Genomic DNA, 15,985 nt, shown 5'->3' on the forward strand with positions numbered 1-15,985 from the left:
GTACAGTTAGTCGGTGGGAAAGCAGGTTACGTGATGAAACCGGGCACGGCAATATTGAGGGTTGTCCTCGCAGCGGCAGACACTCCACACACTCCAAACAATGTGCAGAGTGTTAACGAATTGGTGACTGCTGACAGACGCATCACAGTGAACGAGTGAACGTTGGGATAGGGGAAGGAAGTGTTTGCAGGATACTGAAAGTGTTGGCGTTAAAAAAGGTTTGTGCCTGGTGGGTTCCCAGGATGTTGACAGTGGCTCACAAAGAAACAAGAAAAACGGTATGCAGCGAACTTTTGGAACAGTACGAGAATGGTGGATATGAATTTCTTGGAAGAATTCAGACAGATGATGAAACATGGCTCCATCATTTATCACCAAAGACGAAGAGGCAATCAATGGAGTGGCATCACGCAAAATTCAAAACCACACCTTCTGTTGGAAAAGTTGTGGATACTGTGTTTTCCGATTCCGAAGGACTCTTGCTTGTGGACATCATGCCAAGTGGAACCACCATAAATTCTGATGCATATATGACGACACTGAAGGAACGTCAAGCTGGACTGAGTCGTGTACGATCACATCGGCAAAAGCAGGATGTTTTGCTGTTGCACGACAGTGCACGGCCACATGACAGTAAAAAAAACCTGCCACAGCAAATTTGTGTTCGTGGGGTCTCTATTCTAATTCGAACGTTTGACTTACGCTATACGCATTCGATCGGAAAATCGTTTCTACGTCTTCCGTTAACTATACGTGGTTAACATTATAACAATTAATAACATTTGTGAAATACAACTTCGTTTGCGGAAAACATAATGATGTTCGAAGTCGACAGTTTTTCTATTACAAAAGACTTTCAACAACTTATTATATGCATAATTGTTGCAAATGATTGCCGGGAATTATATATATATTTGAATTACAAAAAACAAACACTAAAAAAAAGTTGCATGGCGCGAGATTCGATCCGGCGACCTTCGAGTCACAAACCCGAGCGCTTACCGCTGCCCCACAACACTGTAGAAAATTATTATTCGAAGAGAGTATTTACCGCAACGGTTTCTTTTAACTGTCGATTTTCTCGACAACGGCTGAGAAGTGCATTTTTGTGCTTTGCCACATTACACCTCTGGCCATGAGCTTTTATTATGCGCAGTATAAATCGAATCTAAATTTTACAATTGTCGGCCTCCCCTTGTAAGATTAATGGCCAGTTCTTGATTTCGTCGAGCTTATAATAGTACAGTCCAGTCACACTAACGTGACCACCTGTCAAAAACCCGAAAAATCACCTGTTGCAGCACAGACCGCTGTGTGTGAATTCCTAAGGGACCAAACTTCTTAGGTCATCGTTCCCTATACTTACACACTACTTAAACTAACTTATATTAAAAACAACACACACACACCCATGCCCGATGGAGGATTCGAACCTCCGGCGGAAGTGACAGACCGCTGCAAGACGTGCATGAAGAGAATCAATGAAGTTCTGGAAAGTACTGACAGGGATGTCGAGCCAAGTCGACTACAGCGCCGTGGCCAGTTGGAGGATCAGTGTCGCGAACAGCCGGATCGAGGTGGTCCCACGGATTGTCGACTGGGTTTAAATCCAGAGAGTGTGGTGACCAGAGGAGCACGCTAAACTCATCCTGGTGCTCTTCGAACTGTACATGTATACTGCGTGCAGAGTGACGCCATACGCTTCCTGCTGGTAGATGCCATCGTGCCGAGGAAAAACAAACTGCATATGGGGGGGAGGGGGGGGGGACATGGCTCCCAGGAATAGATGGACTCTTGTGTCGGTACACTGTGTCTTACATAATGACGAGATCACCCAGGGAACAGCACGAACATATTCCTCAGACCATAACGCATACAGGCTGTTTTCTTTCAGACGTTTCGCGAAATAGATGCCAACGATGGATCATAAAAAGTGGTTCATCTGAAAAAGCCACCTGCTGCCACACCGTGGACATCCCGTTGCGGTACTGGTGTGCAATTTCCAGCATTTGTCGCCGATGAACAGTAGTCAGCAAGGATGCGTATAAGAGGTGTCTGCTGCGGACGCCCTTAGGCAGCAACGTTTGTAAGTAGGCTGTTTAGGTTTTTATGTTGGTAACGCCAAGCAGCGCTCTGTATGAATATCACTGACTGTGCTGTGTGCAGTCTGTGGCTGGTTGGACTCATTGTTAGAATATTCGCTAGTGTAGTGTTGGGCAGTTGGATGTGAACAGCACGTAGCGTTGGGCAGTTGGAGGTGAGCCGCCAGCAGTGATGGATGTGGAGAGAGAGATGCCAGAGTTTCGAGAGGTTACTATGAACGTACGATCTGGACGTTTGTCTGTCAAAAAAAGGAAATTTGTAAAGATGGATGTCATGAATTGATAGATATATGTATGATGACTTTTTAACATTATTAAGGTAAATACATTGTTTGTTCTCTATCAAAATCTTTCATTTTCTAACTATGCCTATCAGTAGTTAGTGAATTCAGTAGTTAGAATCTTTTATTTAGCTGGCAGTATTGGCTCTGTATTGCAGTAGTTCGAGTAACGAAGATTGTTGTGAGGTAAGTGATTCATGAAAGGTATAGGTTATTGTTAGTCAGGGCCATTCTTTTGTTGGGATTTTTGAAAGTCAGATTGCGTTGCGTTAAAAAATATTGTGCGTCAGTTTAGTGAGGATCAGAATAAGTAAAGAGAGAACTGTCTGAGTACGTTCAGTTTTACTCAGCTACCTTTGTATCAAATAACGTAGAAGTTTAGTAGCACAGTCATTCATAATTATTCTAAGGGGACGTTTCACGTTATCTAGACGGTTGTTGAGGAGTCGTTGGTTCATCTGGACGGTTAGTTACTCAATAGTTGCACTTTTCCCGAAAATCAATAGTCCCGACCATTTCAACGTCAAATAAATCGCTCGGTTTCCACATCACGACAACGACTGCACTGTTTCCCGCGTCCTCTTGCACTTTATATACGCTCCACTGCTAGTGCTGCCAATTGCCGCCTGTGAGTGGCTATTGCATGTTGACTTATGTCATAGGTGGTGGTCACATTAATGTGACTCCACAGTGTAAATCTTTATAACTAACGCTCGTACACGAACTCACGAAGACTGATATTGTTTTCCTCTCTATAAGGCCAACCATGAGAGTAAATAAACAAGTAAAGGCTTTCTTTAAAATGAATTTTTTATTGCAGAAACACATTGCAAGTAATTTCATTTCTCTACATAGTCTCCGCCAAACTCTTTTCACTTGGTCCATCTCTAGTCAAGTTTCCAACACCGTCTTCTGAAGAACACTTGGATTCCTCCTACAGGAGCACCTTGATCTGGCACACATTGTGAAAATCACTTCAAGCTAGGTCAGGTCTGTATTCCAGGTCGAAGATTTTGAACGCAATGGATTGTTCTTTCAACTGAATGATGGCGGGTCTTATTCTGAAGCGAAATCACACCTTTTGAAAGATTCCCACACCTCTTTGTTTTGATTTTGGGTTTCAGATCTAATGCTAGCTCTCAGTACCTGCCACTAACCACCATTTAACCTTTAATCATGTAATGAACCAGCCAAGGATCTTTAATGTCCCGAACCACTGTCACCATCAACTTTCATGGAGAAGCTTAACTTTAGAAATTTCATTCTGAAAGCAGAGATGGAGGTTTTAGTTACATATTCTGTCGCTTACTCTATAATCTGCTTAACATACCCATGACTAACGACGTTTATTACGAGACTGAGAATGTCATCCTTCCTTTTCAAATCCCTTTAAATATGACTCCGACATTTCCATACGTTCCTGTTTGTGCTTGTACGTCAGTTGATGTGGTACCCAGAAATTACAAACTTTACAATACTTACAAAATTCACGGAAAACTGCATATGATGAAGTGTGACAAACGATCATCTGACTGCGCTATATCAGCAATTCTGGCACGACAAACATTTGCTCAGCTGTCTCGAAGTTACCGTCCGTTTTCTAAGTGGAGGTCTATCAGAACGCTCTTCGCGGCGGATACACCTCTAATTTTAAAGTGATTTGTCCACTGGTAAATTTTTAATCCGCTAACACAGCTCTCATCAGCCTTCGTATTCATTCCGTGTACAATGTCCACAGCTTTAATCCTTTCAGATTACGGAACACGAACAACTGACGCACATAACGAAATACCCTGAAATCTTTATAAATGAAGATACTCGCTGTACCGATTCACCTGACGCACGAGAACGATAGCAAGAGAAGATATGTAATTATTGAGACTTTGCTGTCAACCCGTGGAGCAGAAACATAAACTGCCCTCACTTACTGACTTGCCCTCATAGAACTTGTACAGAAACCAGACAGAATTTACAAGAGAGTTGTACGTAGGACATGAAAGGGAGGCGGTGGTTGAGGAGGGAGTGAGACACAGCTCCAGACTATCCTCAATGTTACTCAGTTAGTGTAATGAGCAACCAGTAAAGGAAACCAAGATAAACTTTGAGCCTAATTACATGTGGACTTATTCGAAAAGTTTACATTACAAATACATTTGTATTAACTCCATACTGAAATTAGTGGAGCTCTTAACCACATATGTAGAATTTTCACGCACACTACGTGTTTGAGGGCTCAGGTATATTGGACCGTTATTGTATAGTTTCACCTTTGTCAGTTATTGCTATGGAGTACGATAAAAACTTGCTTATTATAATGTCGTGAAATATATCTTCTGGTGAACAAAAATTGTTGGTTGAATGTATCACTAGTAAGGGGCGTATACTGCACTTAATCTCGCTGTCAATTTGTATTACCTCATATTTTATGCTTATTTTTGCTATAATTAATTTCTTAATCTGAGCCCGTAGTTCTCTTTTTCTGAAGGTTTATCTCCGAATCTCTCGCGGACAGTTATTTAGCTATTTTGTTTAGCTTGCGCCACAGCTATTAAACTCATGCAATGTTCTACAGTGAGGTTAAGGAAGTCACTGAATACCTACTGGTATAGGGTCCGACCTTCTTTTTCCCGGCTTAGTGCAGCAATGCGACATACCGTGGACTCAACAAGTCCCTAGAAATCCCCTGTAGGAATATAGAACCATGCTGGTTATATAGCTCTCCATAATTACGAAAGTGTTCTTTGTGCAGGATTTTGTGCACGAACTAACCTCTCTGTTATTCCCCTTAAAACTTCGATGGGATTCACATTGGGCTATCTGGATGACCAAAGCAATCGCTCAAATTGCCCCGATGTTCTTCACACCAATAGCGAACAATTGTTGCCCGGTGACGTGGCACATCGACATTCATAAAAATTCCATCGTTGTTTTGGAACATGAAGTCCATGAATGGTAGCAAATTATCTCCAATAACCGAATAATAGCACTTCGAGTCAATGATCGGTTCAGTTGGACAAGAACACCAAACCCATTCCACGTAAATATAGCCCACACCATGATGGAACCACTACCAGCTTGCACCGTCTATTCTTAACACTTGGGTCCAAGGCTTTGTGCGACCTGCGCCATATTCGAACCCTACCAGCAGCTCTCAACGACGGAAATCGGAACTCGTCTGACCAGCCACGGTTTTCCAGTCGTCCAGAGTCAAATTGATAGGCCACTGTCACCAGCCCAGGAAAGGCGCTGCAGGCGATGTCGTCTGTTACCAAAGGCACTCAGGCTGGTCGTGGGCTGCCATAGCCCCTTAACGTCAAATTTCGCCGCACTGTCCTAACGGATACTTTCGTCTCACATTGATTGCTGCGACTATTTCACACAGTGTTGCTTGTCTGTTAGCACTGACAACGCTACTAAAACACCGCTGCTCTCGGTCGGTAAATCGAAGCCGTCGGCCACTTCGTTCTCCATGGTGAGAGGTATTATCTGAAATATGGTATTCTCGGCACAATTTTGACACTGTGGGTCCCTGGAAAACTGAATTCCGAGATGAAACGTCCTATGCATTTAGCTCCATCTACGATTCCGCGTTCAACGTCTATTAATTCCCGTCGTGCGGCCATAATCACGTCGGAAACCTTTTTGCATGAATCAGCTGAATACAAATGACAGCTCCGCCAGTGCACTGCCCTTTTATACCTTGTATACGCAATACTACCGCCATCTCTCTAAGTGCAATTCGCAATCTCATGACTTTTGTCACCTCAGTGTATACTGTTCCACTCCCTACTTTAGCTCTTCCATATTCGGTAATGCGCCTTAAATGCATACAATCCCGGACAGTATGGTCTGGCGTTTGGACTTATCGAAGTCACAGTTACCTAATAATTCTCCGTCCTGTTCTGTTCAAGTACATGATGTAAGGCCAATGACCCACACGAAGTGCAGGGAAATAATATGCCATTCTGCCGAATATACCTCCGGGAAAGCCAGAAACAAGACCCAGAGCCAGACCATCCGTTGTAGTGCAGGTATTGTTACTCACCGCGAACCGCAGCTCCCCGACGGGCGGCTCAGCGAACGGAACGGCGATGAATCGGCGGTAGGTGGTCCCCAGTATGGTCTGCTGGAGCTCGCCTTCCAGTTCACCCTGCTCCACCGTAGCGTACACGTACTGCGCCTGGAAACGAATAAGCATTGCGTTTTACATGACTACCGCAACTGTAATCCGCTATCACACTGGTTAAATACCTGAGAAAAGTCCTTTAATAGCTTGCTTGATAGTGACCAATAAATGACGGTTGAAGCGTGCAAAGTTCTAAATAAAAATCCGTGTGAACTTATCAGCCCATGCAATACCTGACACTCTAGCATGAAAAAATATTTATTGTGACGAAAAAGAATACAGACTACTCCGTGAAAAACAATTAAAGCGTCACGTTTTCAAAACCACATAATTGTCTCCTGTTCCGACGTATAAGTTTGAAATTTGACTAAAAGTTGTCTACAATCTTCCTCCTTCATGGTCAAAAGTCTTGGCGTTATGATATTCACCCTTGGCCTCGGTGACGCTGCAAATAGCGAGCTACCAGCACGGGCAAATGCACAAAGAAAGGCCAGAGCAGTAACGTGGGTTAATGATGCCGCACTGGCACTAAATTTCACCACAACTCTCCCAAACGCCACTACGAACTTGTCACACATGGAAAGGTCGTCCCATCCTCTCTTTCCCATATTTTACCCCGTCTTTTGATGCTCCTGGGAGTCAGAACCAGGACATCCAGAACTGAAACCACGCTGTTTTCTTACAGGTGCCGAGGAAAACATCTCAGACAAGCCGCCACTCAAAATCGACACGAAAAGGCCTCAGAGGGAAGGTATGAAGGGTATCAATGAAATCATCTCATCACTTGTGGCGTTGGTTCCCAAACATTTTGAGATCGAAAACAACAGTTCGCAATGTAAGATTATTGAAATCTTTGAAAACATGGTAAGCGATATTAAAAATAGCTCAAATTAACATTTAAAACAGTCTTGATCGCAATCTTGTTAAATTATTTTTTTATTGGAGTGAGTGACCAGTTTCGACTCTATGAAAGAGTCATCTTCAGACTCCAGAGCGGTGGATGGACACTGCTAGATGAGTACTGCAGTTGCACGAGCGTCGAGGGTCGATGGAAGTCATCTTGCAGTGTCCATCCGCCGCTCTGGAGTCTGAAGATGACTCTTGCATAGAGTCGAAACCAGTCACTCACTCCAATAAAACAATAATTTAACAAGATTGCGATCAAGGCTGTTTTAAATTTTCATTTTAGTTCACAATGTGATAAGCATCAGGACGACGATCTTGACAACCTTTGACACTGTTGACATCCGTCTCCCCCCCCCCCCTCCATTCCCCCCTCCCCCCTCCCCCCCCGCCCCGGCCACCCCTGACAACTCAATACTTGTCTAAGGGCATCATGGGCCAGCAACTACACTGAATGTGGTCACACCTCTTTGGAGTGCAGTGCGACCGCAATTTTTGCTCTGGTGTACAGGGTGCAACCACTAGGGACCATCCAAAACCATTCGATGAAATTCGAACGGGTTCCGAAGCAGCAAAGGCTACTTTGCGTTTCCAGTCCTTCTGTTTCGTGCCCTCTTGTGGCATCATCCAGGAGAGTGCGACAGTGACACATGCATGAACAAAATGCCGAAAGGTCACTCGAAGAGCATCCAGATCGGCAGCACCCGTCCACGTTTTTTGAGTGCTTTAAGAATGTACCTACCTCTACAGAGACAACCAATTATGGAAGTCCTAGGTCCTCGCAGGCTACGCTGCTGCCCTTGCGCTTGCTGGTATGCATGTTGAATAGCAAGGATATCAAAGGGTTGCGTATATCCGAGCTTTATTCATGCATATGTCAACGTCGCACCTTTCCATTGCCAATCCGCAGGAGGGTACGAAACAGCAGGGCCGTGAAAGCATAAACATCTTTTGCTGCTTCGCATCATGTTGAAATTTCGTCGAATAGTTTTTAACGGTCCCTAGTAGTACCATCCTGTACAGCAGACCAAAAATTACGGTCGCCCTGAATTCCAAAGAGGTGTGTGATCACATTCAGTGTGGAAAGTAATACAGGTATTACCAATTCTTTAAGCATATGCCACAAATTCGGAGCATATCGTTCCAAGACTTACGTAACATAGTCGAAAACGATATCTTCTGCGTTTTTGGCACATGCTTAAAAACTAGTAATACCTGTACTACAAATGAGCTTAAATTTGGTTTTCTGTCCTGTAGGATGATTTGAAAATGGGTCTCGACCAGAAATTAGTCATCGAGTGAATAAAAAAAAGTAAAATTTGCAACTTTGGACTGGTTTTTCGTTGTAGTGATTAACGGACGTTCCTTACGTGCAGGTACTCCAGCAGGGTGGAAGTTCGTACGGAAATCTTTCCTGGAGGTGTTGTCGGAGGGTAACTTTTTACAGAAGTGAACTTGGACAGTGAATAGTTCAGACAAGAAGAGAATAGAAGCTTTTGTAGTTCATGATACAGAAGAAAGCTGAAATTTATAAGGGTAGATGAAGAAACTAATGTGGAGGTACTAAGTCGAACTGACAAAAAAAGAAATTTATGGCACAACCAGGTTAAAAGAAGGGATCAATTGATAGGATACATGCTGAGTGATGGAGGAGTAGTCCATTTGGTAGCGGAAGAAAGTGTGTGAGATGAAAATTGTAGAGGGAGACGAAGGTTCGCATACAGTACGCAGGTTCAAATGGATCTAGACTCCAGTAATTATGCAGAGATGAAGAGACTTGTACAGGATAGATTAGTTCGGAGAGCTGCATAAAACCAATCTTCAACGGAAGATCACGGCAACTATCTACTGGTATCATTCCATGTATTTGCTTCACATCTGATATAAACGTAAATCGCTAAATGCGGCCCCCAAAAGACACATGAAATAAAATATGAGTAACATACCATACAAACGAAGTGAATCGTGGTATGAACTATCTGTAGCTGAGTCACAGACCAAGAATTCTATGAAGGAGATGTGGCCCATGTAAATGAATTCAAGCATTTAAATAAAAGACTAGATATTGTGTAGTAAAGCATCGCCTTTTATTCACTGTAAATACGCATTATCAAAAACTCTATAGAGTATCAATGGACAGATGCTGGAGAAGGATATATCACGGAAGTCTAATTGTGAGAAAATCAAAATCCAGACAGAGATTCATTCGAAGAAACGAAAGTATAATTCATCCACGAACTGAAGGGAACCGATTAACTCTCGTAATATTGCTGTTGTTAGTAGTGCGCTTTGCAGGCAGCCATTCTGGTAATCGCTTGTAGTCGCTTACGGAAACCAATCAAATCTTTACTCTAGTTAGGGAGTCGAGATAAAGCAGTTTCATCTCCAAGTACGATAAGATAAAAGAAATAATTCGACGTGGCAGACAGATACTTCAGTAATGGTCAGAGATAGAGAACTGAATGACCTAACGACAAACAAGTAATTGAGGCAACTTCAACGTTACTAAAATCAGTGGAATTTGTGGTAGCTAGATGGCCATTTGATTTGTTATCCATCACCTGTGAGATAGACCTGTCACCGTCATATCACATAAGACAATTCAAGCCAATAACACATGTAAGTACTTTTTTATATTTCAAACTTTTAAATTACTGACTGGAGTAATAGACAAAGGAATACCTTTAAAAAAACAAAGAGTAACAGGACGGATATACTTGCGGCATCATAAAAACAATGAGTAGAAAGTAAAGTATGGCGTTTATTGACAAACGGAAGACAAACTAAAATTAAAGATGATTTTATAGCATCCGTTGACCTAGTGAAACACTTCGACTGTGCAAAGCTCAACACGATGAATCAAATCCTAGAAAGAATCACGGTTAAGTGCAGAGATCATCTACGATATCAACAGAAACCAAACTGGTGTTATTGCAGTGGACGAGCCTGTAGGATAACTTTCTATAAAACTACAGCGATCGTATGGCAGCTTCTATACAGTTCCTTTTAATTTTTATGCTTCAGGGAGAAGAGAAAAAAAAATGCATAGAATGGTATTCGGGCTGAGCTTTTTGGGTCAAATCCACATTCAAATAGTGATCTTTTTTCTCGGTAAGGAATCTACGATCGCTTGGTTCAGCAGCGGAACAATGAAAAGAGGCTGAGCTCAGAGAGAACAATAAATCTCGATCAAATGTGAAATGAACATTCTTATCCGTCGTCAAGTGATCTGGGGGCCAGCAGTACTGATGGATCCGACAGTGTGGCCATTCTGGTACAGAAAGAGTAGAGTAACTTGTATCACTCCTAAAACGGAATGAAGTGAACAGATAAAGATTTTCGTGAGGCAAGGCAGTACATTAGTAAACTATACATCCAGGAGAAATAGTCAAAACTAAATCAAATGATAATAAGGTAAAACAGTTGTTTTAAAGGTATAGTATTAATAATAGCAGCCTACATATCATTCGTGGTTACTGATGTAATAGATTCAATAAAAAGAGAGTCTTCTGTGGCATTTTCAGTAGCATTAGTAGAGGTAGTACTTGTAGTAGTAGTAGTAGTAGTAGTAGTAGTAGTAGTAGAATGGCTTTAGTCGTTACTTGCGTAATAGTCCCGACAGTAATAGCTGCCAAAACTTAATGTAAAATACATAAAAACGGATAGCTCAGAAAGAAAAGTCGTGGCTGTTTTTCTGTGAAAGGAAAATGACCTCCTTGTGGGAATAGAAAAGGAAAATGGTAGGAATAGGGGAAATCTGGGGAAGAAATAAGCTGTGTCCAAATTACAGAAACTATCCCAGAATTTGCCTCATGTGTTTTAGGGAAAACACGGATGACTGGACGGAGATTTGAACTGAGTCGACAGTCAGTCCAGTATACTAACACTGCACTACCTAACGGAAAATAAAGTGATACAGAACTGTATGTAGAGGTGTTCGGAAATTCCCGTTACAAACTTCTAGGACTTGTAGAGGGGAGTGAGTACGAATATTTTGAATAGGAACCGATTTCCCGAAGCCTACCGTTTCCGTGCTACAGGGTAGCCATGGTGGTGATGGAGAGGGGGGGGGGGGGGGCGTTACATCGGATGGGCTGGCGTCTTTTGATATCCATCCTACCTCTCTGACCTGGTTAGACCGCCATTCACGTGTCTGTGAGTGTTACACCTGAATTGGAAGAGGCCGTACTGCATTATGTTGAAGAAAGCTCAATAACAAGCACAGGAACAATTTCTTTGGCTATCAAAGAGCGGAATTGTAAAGCAAGTGATGTACCAGGCCACGCTTAATCAGTTACTTGTAAAAGTGGTCACATTACCAACATGTTTTCAAATGTTTGTAGCACGGAAACGGTAGATTTGCGGACATGGGTTCCAATTCAGAATATTTACCCACTTCCCTCTACAAGTCTCAGCAGTTTGTAACGGGAATTTCCGGGCACCCTAGAGATTAACGTGAAGACAGTAAAATGTTGGAAATACAATGCATTCAATACGAAAAAATACTGCATATTCAGGTTAAAATTTAGCACACAACTAATCACATTAAAATGAAAATGTAGTATTAAACAATCACATATGTTAAAATTTGAACTGCAATAGTCCATTATTGTTTTTGAGGAATCGTACTTCATTGAACGAATAGTAGTAAACACAAAGCAAACACATACAAACGTACCGTTTCTGGATGAAGAAAGGGAAAAACTAAATAGACCCACTGAATAGAGTAAATGGCTTAGCATACTGGCGGAAGTGGAGAAATTCCACATCAAAAAACTGCGATAATCTGTTACGTTAATATTCTGCCTCTCCCACCAGAAGACTTTGCAGAGAAGTCACTCCAAGCTGATGCAAGAAGCCACTGTTCAGGACGAGTTAGATGTCTTTTTCGTAAGACACTGTAAGCTGATTGTGCTGACACTGTAGAATCCGTTTCTGAGAACACAAGATTTGGTACGCAGGGCGTCCGCAACTGAGAGGCATCTGATTCAGTTGTACTAACATTTATTTGTACCACAAAGTGTATTGGCAGAACTGAAGAAGATCTCTATAAATTAATTATCGTTTCTGAACGGCTAAGTTACTACACAGCCAGAGCTACGGAGACACTGACACGACGGGGAAGCTGGTTGCGCAATGATTTTTCTTTGCGCTTTAATCCTGTTTTGACTTCGAGGGCAAAAGCCCCAGCTTGTCAAAAAGAACTACAGGCCAGCTTTGCATATACACTGACGGAAACTACACTCCTGGAAATTGAAATAAGAACACCCTGAATTCATTGTCCCAGGAAGGGGAAACTTTATTGACACATTCCTGGGGTCAGATACATCACATGGTCACACTGACAGAACCACAGGCACATAGACACAGGCAACAGAGCATGCACAATGTCGGCACTAGTACAGTGTATATCCACCTTTCGCAGCAATGCAGGCTGCTATTCTCCCATGGAGACGATCGTAGAGATGCTGGATGTAGTCGTGTGGAACGGCTTGTCATGCCATTTCCACCTGGCGCCTCAGTTGGACCAGCGTTCGTGCTGGACGTGCAGACCGCGTGAGACGACGCTTCATCCAGTCCCAAACATGCTCAATGGGGGACAGATCCGGAGATCTTGCTGGCCAGGGTAGTTGACTTACACCTTCTAGAGCACGTTGGGTGGCACGGGATACATGCGGGCGTGCAATGTCCTGTTGGAACAGCAAGTTCCCTTGCCGGTCTAGGAATGGTAGAACGATGGGTTTGATGACGGTTTGGATATATCGTGCACTATTCAGTGTCCCCTCGACGATCACCAGAGGTGTACGGCCAGTGTAGGAGATCGCTCCCCACACCATGATGCCGGGTGTTGGCCCTGTGTGCCTCGGTCGTATGCAGTCCTGATTGAGGCGCTCACCTGCACGGCGCCAAACACGCATACGACCATCATTGGCACCAAGGCAGAAGCGACTCTCATCGCTGAAGACGACACGTCTCCATTCGTCCCTCCATTCACGCCTGTCGCGACACCACTGGAGGCGGGCTGCACGATGTTGGGGCGTGAGCGGAAGACGGCCTAACGGTGTGCGGGGCCGTAGCCCAGCTTCATGGAGACGGTTGCGAATGGCCCTCGCCGATACCCCAAGAGCAACAGTGTCCCTAATTTGCTGGGAAGTGGCGGTGCGGTCCCCTACGGCACTGCGTAGGATCCTACGGTCTTGGCGTGCATCCGTGCGTCGCTGCGGTCCGGTCCCAGGTCGACGGGCACGTGCACCTTCCGCCGACCACTGGCGACAACATCGATGTACTGTGGAGACCTCACGCGCCACGTATTGCGCAATTCGGCGGTATGTCCACCCGGCCTCCCGCATGCCCACTATATGCCCTCGCTCAAAGTCCGTCAACTGCACATACGGTTCACGTCCACGCTGTCGCGGCATGCTACCAGTGTTAAAGACTGCGATGGAGCTCCGTATGCCACGGCAAACTGGCTGACACTGACGGCGGCGGTGCACAAATGCTGCGCAGCTAGCGCCATTCGACGGCCAACACCGCGGTTCCTGGTGTGTCCGCTGTGTCGTGCGCGTGATCATTGCTTGTACAGCCCTCTCGCAGTGTCCGGAGCAAGTATGGTGGGTCTGAGACACCGGTGTCAATGTGTTCTTTTTTCCATTTCCAGGAGTGTATACGCAAAACCAAGAAGTGGTTGTGCGACGTAAACAAAAGTTGGTGGGCGTGTTTCTACAGCTGAAAGATAACGTCTATTCATATTTCACGCTACTACCATAAGAGCGGCGTTAGTAGCGCCCCAATGAGGCTGCAGACCAGGTTTGCTTTAAATACGCTCTGGACGTGGTGAAGTAACGTTACCCAAGAAAGCCTTTAAGATGACAAAGAAGTAGAAGTAAATATCCTCGGAGCAGTGAAGCAATTTAAATCAGTTAAAAAACGCAAGTCGTGTGGCCCAGTCTGCATACCAATTAGGTTCCTTTCAGTGTATGCGGACGCATTACTTCCATACTTAACAATCATGTACGACCGTTCGCCCGACGAAAGATCCATACCCAAAGACTGGAAAGTTGCACAGGTCACACCAATATTCAAGAAGGGCAGTAGGAGTAATCCACTTAATTACAGGCCCATATCATTAACGCGATGTGATGCAGGATTTTGGAAAATATATTGTGTTCGGACAATATGAATTACCTAAAAGAAAACGGTCTATTGACAAACAGTCAACATGCGTTTAGAAAACATCGTTCTTGTGAACCACAACTAGCTCTTTATTCGCATGAAGTGTTGAGTGCTATTAACAAGCGATTTCAGATCTATTCCGTATTTCTGGATTTCGGAAGGCTTTTGACACTGTACCACACAAGTGGTTTGTAGTGAAATTGCGTGCTTATGGAATATCGTCTCAGTTATGTGACGGGATTTGTGATTTCCTGTCAGAGAGGTCACAGTTCGTAGAAATTGACGGAAAGTCATCGAGTAAAACAGAAGTGATTTCTGGCGTTCCCCAAGATAGTGTTATGGGCCGTTTGCTGTTCCTTATCTATATAAACGATTTGGAAGGGGGTTTGGTTGATTGGGGGGAGGAAACCAAACTGTGACGTCATCGGTCTCATTGGATTAGGGTAGGATGGGAAAGGAAGTCGGCCGTACCCTTTCAAAGAACCATCCCGGCATTTTCCTGAGGCGATTTATGGAAATCGCGGGAAACCTAAATCAGGATGGCCGGACGCGGAATTGAACCGTCGTCCTCCCGAAAGCGAAAAAAATAGCTCTGAGCACTATGGGACCTAAGATCTGAGGTCATCAGTCCCCTAGACTTGGAACTACTGAAACCTAACTAACCTAAGAACATCACACACATCCATACCCGAGGCAGGATTCGAACGTGCTACCGTAGCAGCAGCGCGGTTCCGGACTGAAGCGCCTAGAACCTCTCGGCCACAGCAGCCGGCTCCCGAAAGCGAGTCCAATGTGCTAACCACTGCGCCCCCTCGCTCAGTAGATTTGGGAGACAATCTGAACAGCCGTCTTAGGTTGTTCGCAGATGACGCTGTCGTTCACCGACCAATAAAGTCGTCAGAAGATCAAAACAAATTGCAAAACGATTTAGAAATGGTGCGAAAATTGGCAGTTGACACTAAATAACGAAAAATGTGAGGTCATCCACATGAGTGCTAAAAGGAACTCGTTAAACTTCGGTTACACGGTAAATAAGTCAAATCCAATGGCCGAAAGTTCAACTAAATACTTATGAATTACAATTACAAACAACTTAATTGGAAGGAATACATATAAAATGTTGTAAGGAAGGCTAACGAAAGACTGCGTTTTATTGACAGGGCACTTAGAAAATGTAACAGATCTACTAAGGAGACTGCCTACACTACGCTTGTCCGCCCTCTTTTAGAATAGTGCTGCGCAGTGTGGGATCCTTACCAGGTAGGACTGACGGAGTACATCCAAAAAGTTCAAAGAAAGGCAGCAAGTTTTGTATTATCGCGAAATATGGGAGAGAGTGTCACTGAAATGATACAGGATTTGGGCTGGAAATCATTAAGAGAAAGGCTTATTTCGTTGCG

The 15,985-nt window shown here is 43.9% G+C and overlaps 1 protein-coding gene across 1 annotated transcript in view; it reads right to left on the bottom strand.

Moving 5' to 3' along the window:
• LOC126281847 (acetylcholinesterase-like) overlaps positions 1-15,985 on the bottom strand; it is a 105,954-nt gene that overhangs the window by 74,470 nt on the left and 15,499 nt on the right. The window contains exon 2 of the mRNA XM_049981096.1: positions 6,429-6,563. Coding sequence (XP_049837053.1) covers positions 6,429-6,563 — 135 coding nt within the window. The remainder of the gene's footprint in view (positions 1-6,428; positions 6,564-15,985) is intronic.

This window comes from Schistocerca gregaria, chromosome 7, assembly GCF_023897955.1.
Source record: "Schistocerca gregaria isolate iqSchGreg1 chromosome 7, iqSchGreg1.2, whole genome shotgun sequence".
NCBI lineage: Eukaryota > Metazoa > Arthropoda > Insecta > Orthoptera > Acrididae > Schistocerca > Schistocerca gregaria.